This window comes from Bombina bombina, chromosome 6 (genome assembly GCF_027579735.1).
Source record: "Bombina bombina isolate aBomBom1 chromosome 6, aBomBom1.pri, whole genome shotgun sequence".
NCBI lineage: Eukaryota > Metazoa > Chordata > Amphibia > Anura > Bombinatoridae > Bombina > Bombina bombina.
The window spans coordinates 214,035,578-214,051,153 of record NC_069504.1 but is presented as its reverse complement, the minus strand read 5'-3'; the positions used below and the strand labels follow the sequence as shown (position 1 = coordinate 214,051,153).

General features: G+C 37.4%; 1 protein-coding gene across 1 annotated transcript in view; it reads left to right on the top strand.

Annotated features, from left to right (window-relative positions):
- The window catches only part of ADAMTS20 (ADAM metallopeptidase with thrombospondin type 1 motif 20), a 578,468-nt gene that overhangs the window by 283,339 nt on the left and 279,553 nt on the right, over positions 1-15,576 (top strand). Inside the window, 2 exon segments of the mRNA XM_053719202.1 lie at positions 9,315-9,481; positions 13,161-13,290. Coding sequence (XP_053575177.1) covers positions 9,315-9,481; positions 13,161-13,290 — 297 coding nt within the window.

The window sequence follows — 15,576 nt, the reverse complement described above, 5'->3', positions numbered from 1 at the left end:
CCGGATAGGATGAAGACTTTGGAGCCTCTTCTGGACCTCTTCAGCACCGGATTATGGATCGCCAACCCCCGCTTGGGTTGGATGAAGATCTTGGAGCCAGGACGGATCGGTGAACCTGGTATGGTGAAGACAAGGTAGGAAGATCTTCAGGGGATTAGTGTTAGGTTTATTTAAGGGGGGTTTGGGTTAGATTAGGGGTATGTGGGTGGTGGGTTGTAATGTTGGGGGGGGGGGTATTGTATGTTTTCTTTTACAGGCAAAAGAGCTGAACTTCTTGGGGCATGCCCCGCAAAGGGCCCTGTTCAGGGCTGGTAAGGTAAAAGAGCTTGTAATTTTTGTATTTTAGAATAGGGTAGGGAATTTTTTATTTTGGGGGTCTTTGTTATTTTATTAGGGGGCTTAGAGTAGGTGTAATTAGTTTAAAATTGTTGTAATATTTTTCTTATGTTTGTAAATATTTTTTTATTTTCTGTAACTTAGTTCTTTTTTATTTTTTGTACTTTAGATAGTTTATTTAATTGTATTTATTTGTAGCAATTGTGTTTAATTAATTTATTGATAGTGTAGTGTTAGGTTAATTGTAGGTAATTGTAGGTAGTTTATTTAATTATTTTATTGATAGGGTAGTGTTAGGTTTAATTATAACTTAGGTTAGGATTTATTTTACAGGTAAATTTGTAATTATTTTAACTAGGTAACTATTAAATAGTTCTTAACTATTTAATAGCTATTGTACCTGGTTAAAATAATTACAAAGTTGCCTGTAAAATAAATATTAATCCTAAAATAGCTATAATATAAATGTAATTTATATTGTAGCTATATTAGGGTTTATTTTACAGGTAAGTATTTAGCTTTAAATAGGAATAATTTATTTAATAAGAGTTAATTTATTTCGTTAGATGTAAATTATATTTAAGTTAGGGGGGTGTTAGTGTTAGGGTTAGACTTAGCTTTAGGGGTTAATACATTTATTAGAATAGCGGTGAGCTCCGGTCGGCAGATTAGGGGTTAATAATTGAAGGTAGGTGTCGGCGATGTTAGGGAGGGCAGATTAGGGGTTAATACTATTTATTATAGGGTTAGTGAGGCGGATTAGGGGTTAATACATTTATTATAGTAGCGCTCAGGTCCGCTCGGCAGATTAGGGGTTAATAAGTGTAGGCAGGTGTCGGCGACGTTGTGGGGGGCAGATTAGGGGTTAATAAATATAACATAGGGGTCGGCGATGTTAGGGGCAGCAGATTAGGGGTACATAGGGATAACGTAGGTGGCGGCGATTTGCGGTCGGAAGATTAGGGGTTAATTATTTTAAGTAGCTTGCGGCGACGTTGTGGGGGGCAAGTTAGGGGTTAATAAATATAATATAGGGGTCGGCGGGGTTAGGGGCAGCAGATTAGGGGTACATAAGTATAACGTAGGTGGCGGTCGGCAGATTAGGGGTTAAAAATTTTAATCGAGTGGCGGCGATGTGGGGGGACCTCGGTTTAGGGGTACATAGGTAGTTTCTGGGTGTTAGTGTACTTTAGGGTACAGTAGTTAAGAGCTTTATAAACCGGCGTTAGCCAGAAAGCTCTTAACTCCTGCTATTTTCAGGCGGCTGGAATCTTGTCGTTAGAGCTCTAACGCTCACTTCAGAAACGACTCTAAATACCGGCGTTAGAAAGATCCCATTGAAAAGATAGGCTACGCAAATGGCGTAGGGGGATCTGCGGTATGGAAAAGTCGCGGCTGAAAAGTGAGCGTTAGACCCTTTAATCACTGACTCCAAATACCAGCGGGCGGCCAAAACCAGCGTTAGGAGCCTCTAACGCTGGTTTTGACGGCTACCGCCGAACTCTAAATCTAGGCCTTATACTGCAGTGCCTCACAATTAACTCCTTCTTTTAAGTTTCCGAATTGTACAGCTCTACCCCCCCCCCCCCCACACACACACACACATTTCCTTCTATTACTGTATCTATATTTACCATTGCTTTTGTAGAATGCAGAAGAAAACAGTGATTATCTGCTGGAGTATGCCTAGAAGCAAATAAGCTGCTGGGAAATACAATGCCTGTGGTTCTGATGCTAAACACTGAGGGGGGTGGATCAGACTACTTCAGACAGTATGGCTATGTAACTAATTTTGCTTAGTTTTAAAAATTATTTTAAAATAATTGCCAGCAATTTTTAAACTATTTTTTTATGCAAGATATTTTTACTTAATTAGCCCTTTTAGGATATGTTTTATGGCACTTTAAAATTACTCTGCCAGTGTGCTCCAGTGTTTTTCTTGGTCCTCAGCGTCAGAGCAAATGCGGTGGTATCTGATAGCCTGGCTGCAGCTGAAACCTTGTTTTGTGTTATTGGGATTGAATATAGAATTGTGGAGGCAGCTGTTGGAAAGTGTGTCATTGGTGATAGTTATGGTTCAATGCAAGAAGCTCACACTGTTTTGAGAAATTTATTTTGATGTTTATTGATGGGTGGAATACATTTAATAATTTATGGAAGTCTAGAAGGGCTTCTTCTCTTCCTGACCATATTATGAAAATGTTATCTATATATTGGTCATTTTTATATTGTTTGTGGGGCTGAGTGACTAGGAATCTCTGTTCCAAGTCGGCCATGAAAATATTAGCATTGTGTGGTGAAATTTTTGTGCCCATCACTGTCCCGGTTATTTGTAAATAGCTATTGTTGTTAAAATTAAAATATTTGTGTGTGAGTATAAATTCTATAAGTTTGGTGATAGTTTCACTATCACATTTGTGTGTAACTTTGTGGGACGAGAGGAATTTAACATAGGCCTCAATACTATATTTACATGGGATGTTACTGTATAAAGATTCTACATCCATGGTTACCAGTATTATTTTTTCACTTAGTTTTGTGATTTGTCCAAGTTTATCGCAGAAATCTGTGGTGTCCTGTATAAAGTGCTCAGTTTTAATAACTAGGGGCTTAAGAATACTTTCTATTAGGCCAGATATTTGTTCAGTCAGTGTTCCCATGCCTGTTATAATGGGTAGTCCTGGGTTTCCTGTTTTCTGGATTTTGGGCAGCATGTAGAAAGTTCTATGTGAGGATTTGAAAGCACAAGATTTTCTTATCCTTTCTGTAGGTGTTTTAGGAGTTTTATCTACTTTTTTGTGAGTGGAGCTGTATATTCCTTGGTGGGTTCCTGCTCCAATTTTTTGTTGTAGTTTCCATCAAACAATTGTCTGTTTCCTTCTGCAACATAGTCTTGGGTGTTTATGACTACTACTGACCGACCCTTATCAGCTGGCTTGATGAGGATGATGTTTTTATTATTCATCATATTATTCAAGACATTTCTTTCCAGAGGTGAGAGATGTATGTGATTTGTTTACGTGGTGTGATAACAAGGGATTCCTTTCAATATTGCTGTCCAATTTTATGTTACTTCCTGTTAGAGGTGTAAAGTCTTAGGCCTAGATTTGGAGTTTTGTCGGTAACGACCCGAAAAACTAACGCCGGCTTTTTTCTGGCCGCACCATAAAAATAACTCTGGTATTGAGAGTCCACATAAAGGCTGCGTTAGGCTCCAAAAAAGGAGCGTAGAGCATTTTTAACGCAGCTTCAACTCTCGATACCAGAGTTGCTTACGGACGCGGCCAGCCTCAAAAACGTGCTCGTGCACGATTCTCCCATAGAAAACAATGGGGCTGTTTGAGCTGAAAAAAAACCTAACACCTGCAAAAAAGCCGCATTCAGCTCCTAACGCAGCCCCATTGTTTGCTATGCGGTAACCCTTCCTACGTCTGCACTTAACACTCTAACATGTACCCCGAGTCTAAACACCCCTAACCTTACACTTATTAACCCCTAATCTGCCGCCCCCGCTATCGCTGACCCCTGCATATTATTATTAACCCCTAATCTGCCGCTCCGTAAACCGCCGCTACTTACATTATCCTTATGTACCCCTAATCTGCTTCCCTAACATCGCCGACCCCTATATTATATTTATTAACCCCTAATCTGCCCCCCACAACGTCGCCTCCACCTGCCTACACTTATTAACCCCTAATCTGCCGACCGCAAAGCGCCGCCACCTACGTTATCCTTATGTACCCCTAATCTGCTGCCCCTAACACCGCCGACCCCTATATTATATTTATTAACCCCTAATCTGCCCCCTACAATGTTGCCTCCACCTGCCTCCACCTGCGCTACTATAATAAAGTTATTAACCCCTAATCCGCCTCACTAACCCTATAATAAATAGTATTAACCCCTAATCTGCCCTCCCTAACATCGCCGACACCTAACTTCAATTATTAACCCCTAATCTGCCGACCGGAGCTCACCGCTATTCTAATAAATGGATTAACCCCTAAAGCTAAGTCTAACCCTAACACTAACACCCCCCTAAGTTAAATATAATTTAAATCTAATGAAATAAATTAACTCTTATTAAATAAATTATTCCTATTTAAAGCTAAATACTTACCTGTAAAATAAATCCTAATATAGCTACAATATAAATTATAATTATATTGTAGCTATTTTAGGATTAATATTTATTTTACAGGTAACTTTGTATTTATTTTAACCAGGTACAATAGCTATTAAATAGTTAAGAACTATTTAATAGCTAAAATAGTTAAAATAATTACAAATTTACCTGTAAAATAAATCCTAACCTAAGTTACAATTAAAACTAACACTACACTATCAATAAATTAATTTAAAAAACTACCTACAATTAACCTAACACTACACTATCAATAAATTAATTAAATACAATTCCTACAAATAAATACAAATAAATAAACTTGCTAAAGTACAAAAAATAAAAAAGAACTAAGTTACAAAAAATAAAAAAATATCTACAAACATAAGAAAAATATTACAACAATTTTAAACTAATTACACCTACTCTAAGCCCCCTAATAAAACAACAAAGCCCCCCAAAATAAAAAATGCCCTACCCTATTCTAAATTACTAAAGTTAAAAGCTCTTTTACCTTACCAGCCCTGAACAGGGCCCTTTGCGGGGCATGCCCCAAGAAGTTCAGCTCTTTTGCCTGTAAAAAAAAAACATACAATACCCCCCCCCAACATTACAACCCACCACCCACATACCCCTAATCTAACCCAAACCCCCCTTAAATAAACCTAACACTAAGCCCCTGAAGATCATCCTACCTTGTCTTCACCTCACCAGGTATCACCGATCGGAACAGCCAATAGAATGCGAGCTCAATCTGATTGGCTGATTGGATCAGCCAATCGGATTGAACTTGATTCCATCAGCCATCAGCCAATCAGAATATTCCTACCTTAATTCCGATTGGCTGATAGAATCCTATCAGCCAATCGGAATTTGAGGGACGCCATCTTGGATGACGTCCCTTAAAGGAACCATCATTCTGCAGTTGGACGTCGCCGGAAGAAGATGGGTCCGCGGTGGAGGTCTTCAGGATGGAGCCGGTCGTCATCGGATGAAGATAGAAGATGCCGCTTGGATCAAGATGGTTGTCGGTCCGGATCGCCTCTTCTTCCCGGATAGGATGAAGACTTTGGAGCCTCTTCTGGACCTCTTCAGGCACCGGATGATGGATCGCCAACCCCCACTTGGGTTGGATGAAGATTTTGGAGCCAGGACGGATCGGTGATACCTGGTGAGGTGAAGACAAGGTAGGATGATCTTCAGGGGCTTAGTGTTAGGTTTATTTAAGGGGGGTTTGGGTTAGATTAGGGGTATGTGGATGGTGGGTTGTAATGTTGGGGGGGGTATTGTATGTTTTTTATTTATAGGCAAAAGAGCTGAACTTCTTGGGGCATGCCCCGCAAAGGGCCCTGTTCAGGGCTGGTAAGGTAAAAGAGCTTTTAACTTTAGTAATTTAGAATAGGGTAGGGCATTTTTTATTTTGGGGGGCTTTGTTGTTTTATTAGGGGGCTTAGAGTAGGTGTAATTAATTTAAAATTGTTGTAATATTTTTCTTATGTTTGTAGATATTTTTTTATTTTTTGTAACTTAGTTCTTTTTTATTTTTTGTACTTTAGCAAGTTTATTTATTTGTAGGAATTGTATTTAATTAATTTATTGATAGTGTAGTGTTAGGTTAATTGTATGTAGTTTATTTAATTAATTTATTGATAGTGTAGTGTTAGGTTAATTGTAGGTAATTGTAGGTATTTTATTTAATTAATTTATTGATAGTATAATGTTAGTTTTAATTGTAACTTAGGTTAGGATTTATTTTACAGGTAAATTTGTAATTATTTTAACTATTTTAGCTATTAAATAGTTCTTAACTATTTAATAGCTATTGTACCTGGTTAAAATAAATACAAAGTTACCTGTAAAATATATATTAATCCTAAAATAGCTACAATATAATTATAATTTATATTGTAGCTTTATTAGGATTTATTTTACAGGTAAGTATTTAGCTTTAAATAGGAATAATTTATTTAATAAGAGTTAATTTATTTCGTTAGATTTAAATTATATTTAACTTAGGGGGGTGTTAGTGTTAGGGTTAGACTTAGCTTTAGGGGTTAATCCATTTATTAGAATAGCAGTGAGCTCCGGTCGGCAGATTAGGGGTTAATAATTGAAGTTAGGTGTCGGCGATGTTAGGGAGGGCAGATTAGGGGTTAATACTATTTATTATAGGGTTAGTGAGGCGGATTATGGGTTAATAACTTTATTATAGTAGTGCTCAGGTCCGCTCGGCAGATTAGGGGTTAATAAGTGTAGGCAGGTGGAGGCGACGTTGTGGGGGGCAGATTAGGGGTTAATAAATATAATATAGGGGTCGGCGGTGTTAGGGGCAGCAGATTAGGGGTACATAAGGATAACGTAGGTGGCGGTCGGCAGATTAGGGGTTAAAAAAATTTATTAGAGTGTCGGCGATGTGGGGGGGCCTCGGTTTAGGGGTACATAGGTAGTTTATGGGTGTTAGTGTACTTTAGAGTACAGTAGTTAAGAGCTTTATAAACCGGCGTTAGCCCAGAAAGCTCTTGACTACTGACTATTTTCCTGCGGCTGGAGTTTTGTCGTTAGATGTCTAACGCTCACTTCAGACACGACTCTAAATACCGGAGTTAGAAAGATCCCATTGAAAAAATAGGATACGCAACTGACGTAAGGGGATCTGCGGTATGGAAAAGTCGCGGCTGAAAAGTGAGCGTTAGACCCTATTTTGAGTGACTCCAAATACCGGCGGTAGCCTAAAACCAGCGTTAGGAGCCTCTAACGCTGGTTTTCACGGCTAACGCCAAACTCTAAATCTAGGCCTTAGTTAATTCCTCCAGTATTATCCATGTTTAAAGAAGAATTCCTTAAGCCTCAGTCTTCTAAAGAATTCTTCCAAAACTGAGTATAATTGAATGTGGTCCAGCTTTGTGTTTGGAAAAAATGTAAGCCCCTTGGACAAAATTGCTTTCACAGGTATTGGTAGGTGATAATTTGAGTGGTTAACAATCCCAGTATAATCTGTACTGATTTGACAGTGTTTGGGTGCAATTAGTTCATGTTTAATTAGGAACTTCTTTGTGCTGTGTGAGGTTTGTCAGTTTCTTCTTTTTCTTCCTGATAAGATTCTTGTTTCTTTCTGTAGAAATATTCCATTTCTGTTTCCATTTCTTTAGTTTCAGATGTGATTTGCTGAAGATTCTGGAGTAGAATATATTGTTAAAAAAATCTGAGGGGGGTGAGTGGTGACAATCTGCCTGGGAGTGAAAGGTGCAGAGTGTTTGAGAGAAAACCAAAAGACAGAATAAATAAACACACTGTAGGAGAAACAATAAACATATTCAGCAGAGATAAGTTTAACAATAATGCAAATGGATAACATTTTTGCAAAACTGCTGCCATATAGTGCTTCAGAAATGGGCGGGTACCTAAGCTTAGGTCCCTGCTTTTCAACAAAAGATACCAAGAGAATGAAGAAAAATTGATAGTAGAAATAAATTAGAAAGTTGTTTAAAATCACATGCTCTATCTAAACCATGTAAGACATTTTTTGGGTTTCTTATCCCTTTATGTTATAGAAATGTCTATTCTGTGATTTTATCATTTAACTTAACATATTATAGTAGGTAAAAAGTCATATATTGTACAGACAAACAATTACTAAGTTCAAGGAATGTTGTTGATGTTATATCTCAAAAAATTTCAATCAATCAATTACAATATTACATTTGAAAAAAAATACAATTGTGCCTGCAGCTTTAAGTGTATAGTTTATTACATTAGTTTGTTATAAGCTGTGGCTAGTGTCTATATATACAAAAATGTAACTGATATATAATGATGCAAGTTGTTTATTTACCTATTTTCAGAAAATTGAAGAACTCTACGTAGATTTGTGATGCTTCATATAGCTGATGTGCAGTAATATATGAACTTCTTATGCAGTGTCTTTGAAAAATTATAATGTCCCTTTTCAAATCCCTTAAAGAGATACATGCACAACAGGTTAATTATACACATGTCCCTTATCAGCATTACTACACACTATTAATAAGGGATTAGTCAACATACAGGCCCTTCAATCTGATTTAATTGCTAAACCTATAACATTGCCATTTTATTTGTTACCCTGACAATACCAGCCAAGGTTCAGAAATCGTGATCTGTAGAAAAGAAGTAATCATTACCAAATGTAAACAACCAAGTTGTTGAGGAGAAAATATAAAATGCATTAATTTTCTACAGAACAGATTTGTAGAAATATTATATCTGTTACCCGTTGACTTTGAAGTTCCTACAAAGTAAGGGGCATATATTTCTTCTCCTGTCTTCTAGATAAAAGTCAAAGTCAATCCTAGCATTTTTGAAATACTAGGATTGACTATTGAAACAAATAAAGGAGACATTCATTCATGAAGTCTAACATACTGCATGCAGAAAGCTCCTTTATTTGTTTCAAGCGATCACCGTTCTTTGCTGCTAAGGGAGCCCACGGCAGATCACTGTTTTGCTAGAGAGGTGGCGTTTTCACCTCTTAGCCAATAGCTGTGCGCTAAATCCGGCTTGGTGCCCATGAGCGATGGATTCCCTGCACGTCATTTGCTAAGAGGTGGAAACATCACCTCTTATGAAGATACATTTCTGTCGTGGGCTGCCTGAACATTTATTTCAACAGCCAATCCTAGCTTTTCAGAAATGCTAGGATTGACTTTCACTTTAATATTGGCTGATGATCTCTGCTCTCAAGCAACTAGGGATTTTGACTTTCTTGATTCTTTAACTTCAGAGTAAATAATAGAATTTATGGAGTACAAGATCTTCATTATTGAGTAAGAGTTTTGGCACTGGACTTTTAAATACTTTATTTTGTTTGTTTCAGCATTATCTGACAGTCAAGGCAATTTCGTTCTCAATGGTAATTTTGTTGTGAGCAGATTTAAAAAGGAAGTAAATATTAAAGGTGTCACTTTGGAATACAGTGGATCAGACAGCACAGTAGAGCGAATCAATTGCACAGATCGACTTGAGGAAGAAATAATTCTACAGGTAAGCATTCAATACAGTCTTTCTCAATTCCAATACTCAAGTAGCCCTAACAGGTCAGTATTTCCCATCTAAAGCTGTTCACTAGCTCAATCATTATAACTGTTTCACCTGTGCCAGGTAGGGAAATCCTTGAAATATGACCTGATAGGGGTCTTTGCATACCAGAATTGAGAATTTAAACTTTTGTATTCCAGATGCCTCCCAACTACTGTTGGTGCTTGAAATATTATCAGCCTGATATATTAATTTCTTTTTAGATATTTATAAACCATACGACTGGCAAGTGAATGATAATTGTTCCTTTTCCACACATTTTAAAAGTTCATTCTGCATTATACATTTGTTGTAAAATTCCTATTCCATACTACCCTCTAAAGATGCACAGGTGTCATATCTTATAGATGATGGCTAACCACAGTGAATATGATACAATATTAACATATTTTTACTATAGTAAAGGACTTATAATGTTTGTCCCCCATATAAGGGATTGATGTGTCCTATAAAAATACAAAAACTTATGAGACACATCTTTGTACTATGTATAATTTGTCCAAATGATTTGTCTTTCACAGAAGTGTATAACTAGTAATATATAATTATAATTACAATAAATAAAAATGGTATAGTACAATATAATGTATTATTTATAAGCATTATACTGTAAAAATGTCATTTATACAATTTGTTTAACTTTGATTATTGCAAAAATTGTGTTTTTTAGTTTAGTGAGGTTTTGCTTTAGAAACAAGATTAACAGTGCAGGATATCAACATTTTACTTAAAAAGGGCTGCAATTTTTCCTGTTTACAATAAAACATTTTAAACATTACAGCAAGAAAAAGCTATTGCTGAGACCCGAGCTATTACAGGGCCAATAGAATGCAAGCTCAATCTGATTGGCTGATTGGATCAGCCAATCGGATTGAACTTGATTCTGATTGGCTGATTCCATCAGCCAATCAGAATATTCCTACCTTAATTCCGATTGGCTGATAGAATCCTATCAGCCAATCGGAATTCGAGGGACGCCATCTTGGATGACGTCATTTAAAGGAACCGTCATTCGTCGTTCAGTCGTTGGCCAGGATGGATGTTCCGCGGTGGAGGTCTTCAGGATGCTGCCGCTTCGCTCCGGATGGATGCCGCTTGGATGAAGACTTCAATCGGATGGAAGACCTCTTCTGCCCCGCTTGGATGAAGACTTCAGCCGGATCATGGACCTCTTCAGCCCCCCGCTTGGGCTTGGATCAGGACATTGGAGGAGCTCTTCTGGACGGATCGGTGTGATACCCGGTGAGGTGAAGACAAGGTAGGATGATCTTCAGGGGCTTAGTGTTAGGTTTATTTAAGGGGGGTTTGGGTTAGATTAGGGGTATGTGGGTGGTGGGTTGTAATGTTGGGGGGCTTGGGTATTGTATGTTTTTTTTTACAGGCAAAAGAGCTGTATTTCTTGGGGCATGCCCCGCAAAGGGCCCTGTTCAGGGCTGGTAAGGTTAAAGAGCTTTGAACTTTAGTAATTTAGAATAGGGTAGGGCATTTTTTTATTTTGGGGGGCTTTGTTATTTTATTAGGGGGCTTAGAGTAGGTGTAATTAGTTTAAAATTGTTGTAATATTTTTCTTATGTTTGTAAATATTTTTTTATTTTTTGTAACTTAGTTCTTTTTTATTTTTTGTACTTTAGCTAGTTTATTTAATTGTATTTATTTGTAGCAATTGTATTTAATTAATTTATTGATAGTGTAGTGTTAGGTTAATTGTAGGTAATTGTAGGTAGTTTATTTAATTAATTTATTGATAGTCTAGTGTTAGGCTTATTTGTAACTTAGGTTAGGATTTATTTTACAGGTAAATTTGTAATTATTTTAACTATTTTAGCTATTAAATAGTTCTTAACTATTTAATAGCTATTGTACCTTGTTAAAATAAATACAAAGTTACCTGTAAAATAAATATAAATCCTAAAATAGCTATAATATAATTATAATTTATATTGTAGCTATATTAGGATTTATTTTACAGGTAAGTATTTAGCTTTAAATAGGAATAATTTATTTAATAAGAGTTAATTAATTTTGTTAGATTTAAATTATATTTAACTTAGGGGGGTGTTAGTGTTAGGGTTAGACTTAGCTTTAGGGGTTAATACATTTATTAGAATAGTGGTGAGCTCCGGTCGGCAGATTAGGGGTTAATGTTTGAAGTTAGGTGTCGGCGATGTTAGGGAGGGCAGATTAGGGGTTAATACTATTTATGATAGGGTTAGTGAGGCAGATTAGGGGTTAATAACTTTAATATAGTAGCGCTCATGTCCGGTCGGCAGATTAGGGGTTAATAAGTGTAGGCAGGTGGAGGCGACGTTGTGGGGGGAAGATTAGGGGTTAATAAATATAATATAGGGGTCGGCGATGTTAGGGCAGCAGATTAGGGGTACATAGGGATAATGTAAGTAGCGGCGGTTTACGGAGCGGCAGATTAGGGGTTAATAATAATATGCAGGGGTCAGCGATAGCGGGGGCGGCAGATTAGGGGTTAATAAGTGTAAGGTTAGGGGTGTTTAGACTCGGGGTACATGTTAGAGTGTTAAGTGCAGACGTAGGAAGGGTTACCGCATAGCAAACAATGGGGCTGCGTTAGGAGCTGAACGCGGCTTTTTTGCAGGTGTTTGGTTTTTTTTCAGCTCAAACAGCCCCATTGTTTCCTATGGGGGAATCGTGCACGAGCACGTTTTTGAGGCTGGCCGCGTCCGTAAGCAACTCTGGTATCGAGAGTTGAAGCTGCGTTAAAAATGCTCTACGCTCCTTTTTTGGAGCCTAACGCAGCCTTTATGTGGACTCTCAATACCAGAGTTATTTTTATGGTGCGGCCAGAAAAAAGCCGGCGTTAGTTTTTCGGGGTCGTTACCGACAAAACTCCAAATCTAGCCGTAAGAGACCAGTTGTTTGGTTTATGAGGTCCTGTAAGAGTAGTCACTGACTTTACCAGAGCTTTGCACTTTGGTTAAATTTCCAGCCTTGAAGGGACATAATACCCATATGCTAAATCACTTGAAAGTGATGCTGCATAATTTTAAAAAGCTGACAAGAAAATATCTACTTAATATCTCTATGTAAAAAAGAAAAATAGTTTACATCAAAATTTCTTCAGCTTACAAGAGTAAGTGCTCTGGTAACAGTCATTCTTCAGCTACTGCCTAGCTGCAAGTTGAAAGAAAACAAAAAAAACAATAGCCAATCAGCATCAGCAGTGCTGAGGTCATGCTACGCTATGCTGTGGTCTCATGAGATTTCACTGAAATCTTGTGAGATTTCATACTAAACTTCCTTAATGTTGCTGAGACCCACAAAAAACATGTACTTTGGATGGCTCTTGTCTACATATAAAAGGCAGAGAAAGGCTAGTTGGTTCTGCTAGAAAATATTGCTTGTAGGCATTCAATGGATTTATTTTCAAATATATTTCTGTAGCAAGATGCTAGATTAAGTACCTCAACACACTGGCATTATAAAGCAAACTGGTATACTCAATCTTAAATGTATATATCTTAAAGCCATAGTGCAACAAAACCATATTAATACAATCTAGTATGGCTACATCTGTATTCTGCTTGAAAAAATATTTTATAATATCTATAAAACATGGTTTGTTAATTTTTTTTATTTTTTTATTTATATAAAGGTATTGTGTGTAGGAAACTTATACAACCCTGATGTACGATATTCCTACAGTATTCCCATTGAAGATAAAATTGACCAATTTACATGGGACCCTAAAGGTTCTTGGCAAAGCTGCAACAAGATGTGTCAAGGTATGGGGACTAGCTGGTCTTTATTTAATTGTGTTTTAATTCCCTTTACTATTCAAGTTATGTATTATTAAAATAAATACTGACAGTCATTGTACTGAAATTGTAAATTACAGTTTTAATTTTGCCTGTCTGTTGTTTCCTTGTATGTTGTTTAATTATGGTTTAAGACTTCTACTCACTTATCCGTATCCTATATATTATATACTGTGAACTTTGCTGTAGATAACGCCCTAAAACTTTTTTGATAATAATTGTGCATTGCTGTTCTGAGAAAGTATATAATTATAAGCACACTCCTATTTGCACCTAATTGTGGTGTCTCACAAAATCATACGGCTAGATTACGAGTTTTGCGTTAGGCTTAAAAAGCAGTGTTAGCGGTACAGGTGTACCGCTCACTTTTTTGGCCAGACTTGGAAATACTGCAAATCCACTTACGTAAATTGCGTATCCTCTTTTTCTCAATGGGACTTGTATAGCGCCGGTATTACGAGTCTGCCAAAAAGTGAGCGGTAGACTCCTGTCAAGACTCGTACCGCATTTTAAAGTCAGTAGTTATAAGTTTTACACTACAACGCCGTAGCATAAAACTCCTAACTAAAGTGCTAAAAAGTACACTAACACCCATAAACTACATATTAACCCCTAAACTGAGGCCCTCCCACATCGCAAACACTCAAAGAAAATTTGTAACCCCTAATCTGCCGAACCGGACATCGCTGCCACTATAATAAATATATTAACCCCTAAACCGCCGCACTCCCGCCTCGCAAACATTAGTTAAATATTATTAACCCCTAATATGCCGTCCCTAACATCGCAGCCACCTACCTAGATTTATTAACCCCTAATCTGCCGCCCCCAACGTCGCCGCCACTATATTAAAGTTATTAACCCCTAAATCTAAGTCTAACCCTAACACCCCCTAACTTAAATGTAATTAAAAGAAATCTAACTAAAAATTCCTATCATTAACTAAATTATATTTAAAACTAAATACTTACCTGTAAAATAAACCCTAAGATAGCTACAATATAACTAATAGTTACATTGTAGCTAGGTTAGGATTTATTTTTATTTTACAGGAAAGTTTGTATTTATTTTAACTAGGTAGAATAGTTATTAAATAGTTATTAACTATTTAATAACTACCTAACTAAAATAAATACAAAAGTACCTGTAAAATAAAACCTAACCTAAGTTACAATTACACCTAACACTATACTATAATTAAATAAATTAACTAAATTAAATACAATTAAATAAATTACATACAATTACCTAAATTAAATTAAATTGGCTAAAGTACAAAAAAAGCAAACACCAAATTACAGAAAATAATAAACAAATTACAGAAATTTAAACTAATTACACCTAATCTAATAGCCCTATTAAAATAAAAAAAGCCCGGCCAAAATAAAAAATAGCCTAAACTAAACTAACAATAGCCCTTAAAAGTGCCTTTTGCGGGGCATTGCCCCAAAGTAATCAGCTCTTTTACCTGTAAAAAAAAAATTCAAACAACCCCCCCAACAGTAAAACCCACCACCCACACAACCAACCCCCCAAATAAAAACCTATCTAAAAAAACCTAAGCTCCCCATTGCCCTGAAAAGGGCATTTGGATGGGCATTTGTAAGACTCGTGGGATACTCCTCTATCAGACCAAACTCGGCCAATAGTCTTGTTATCCTGGCGTCGAGATGGCAAGATAGGGAATATCCCAGAGCAGAGAGTATCAGGCAAATGAGGAGAGTGGCACTCACCACAGGCTGGACAGCACAAGGCAAATAGGCAGACAGGATCCGGCAACAGAAAGTCAGGCAAGTAATCAAGGGGTTAACCAGGTTGCAAAGTGAGACAGGCAGGGTTCAGCAACAAGGATCAGTCCAGCAGATAAGGGGTTGACCAGGTAGAGTAGTAAGACAGGCAAGGTTTCAGCAACAAAGTATCAGTCCAGCAGTTTAGGGGTTAACCAGGTAGAGTAGTAAGACAGGCAAGGTTTTAGCAACAAAGTATCAGTCCAGCAGTTTAGGGGTTAACCAGGAAGCGTAGTAAGACAGGCAAGGATTCAGCAACAAAATATCAGTTCAGCAGACGATCTGTCATTCCCAGGAGCACAAGAAGTAGAAACTATACTTGGGCAGTGACAGATCGTCTGCTGCCCTTTTAAATAGTCAGAGGATTGGCGCCACAGGACCGGCCAGCATCAGGAGCGTGCGGCGATGACGTCAGCGCTGCACGCATCCAGAGCCGACACAGCCCTAGGCAACGAGCATGGGGAAG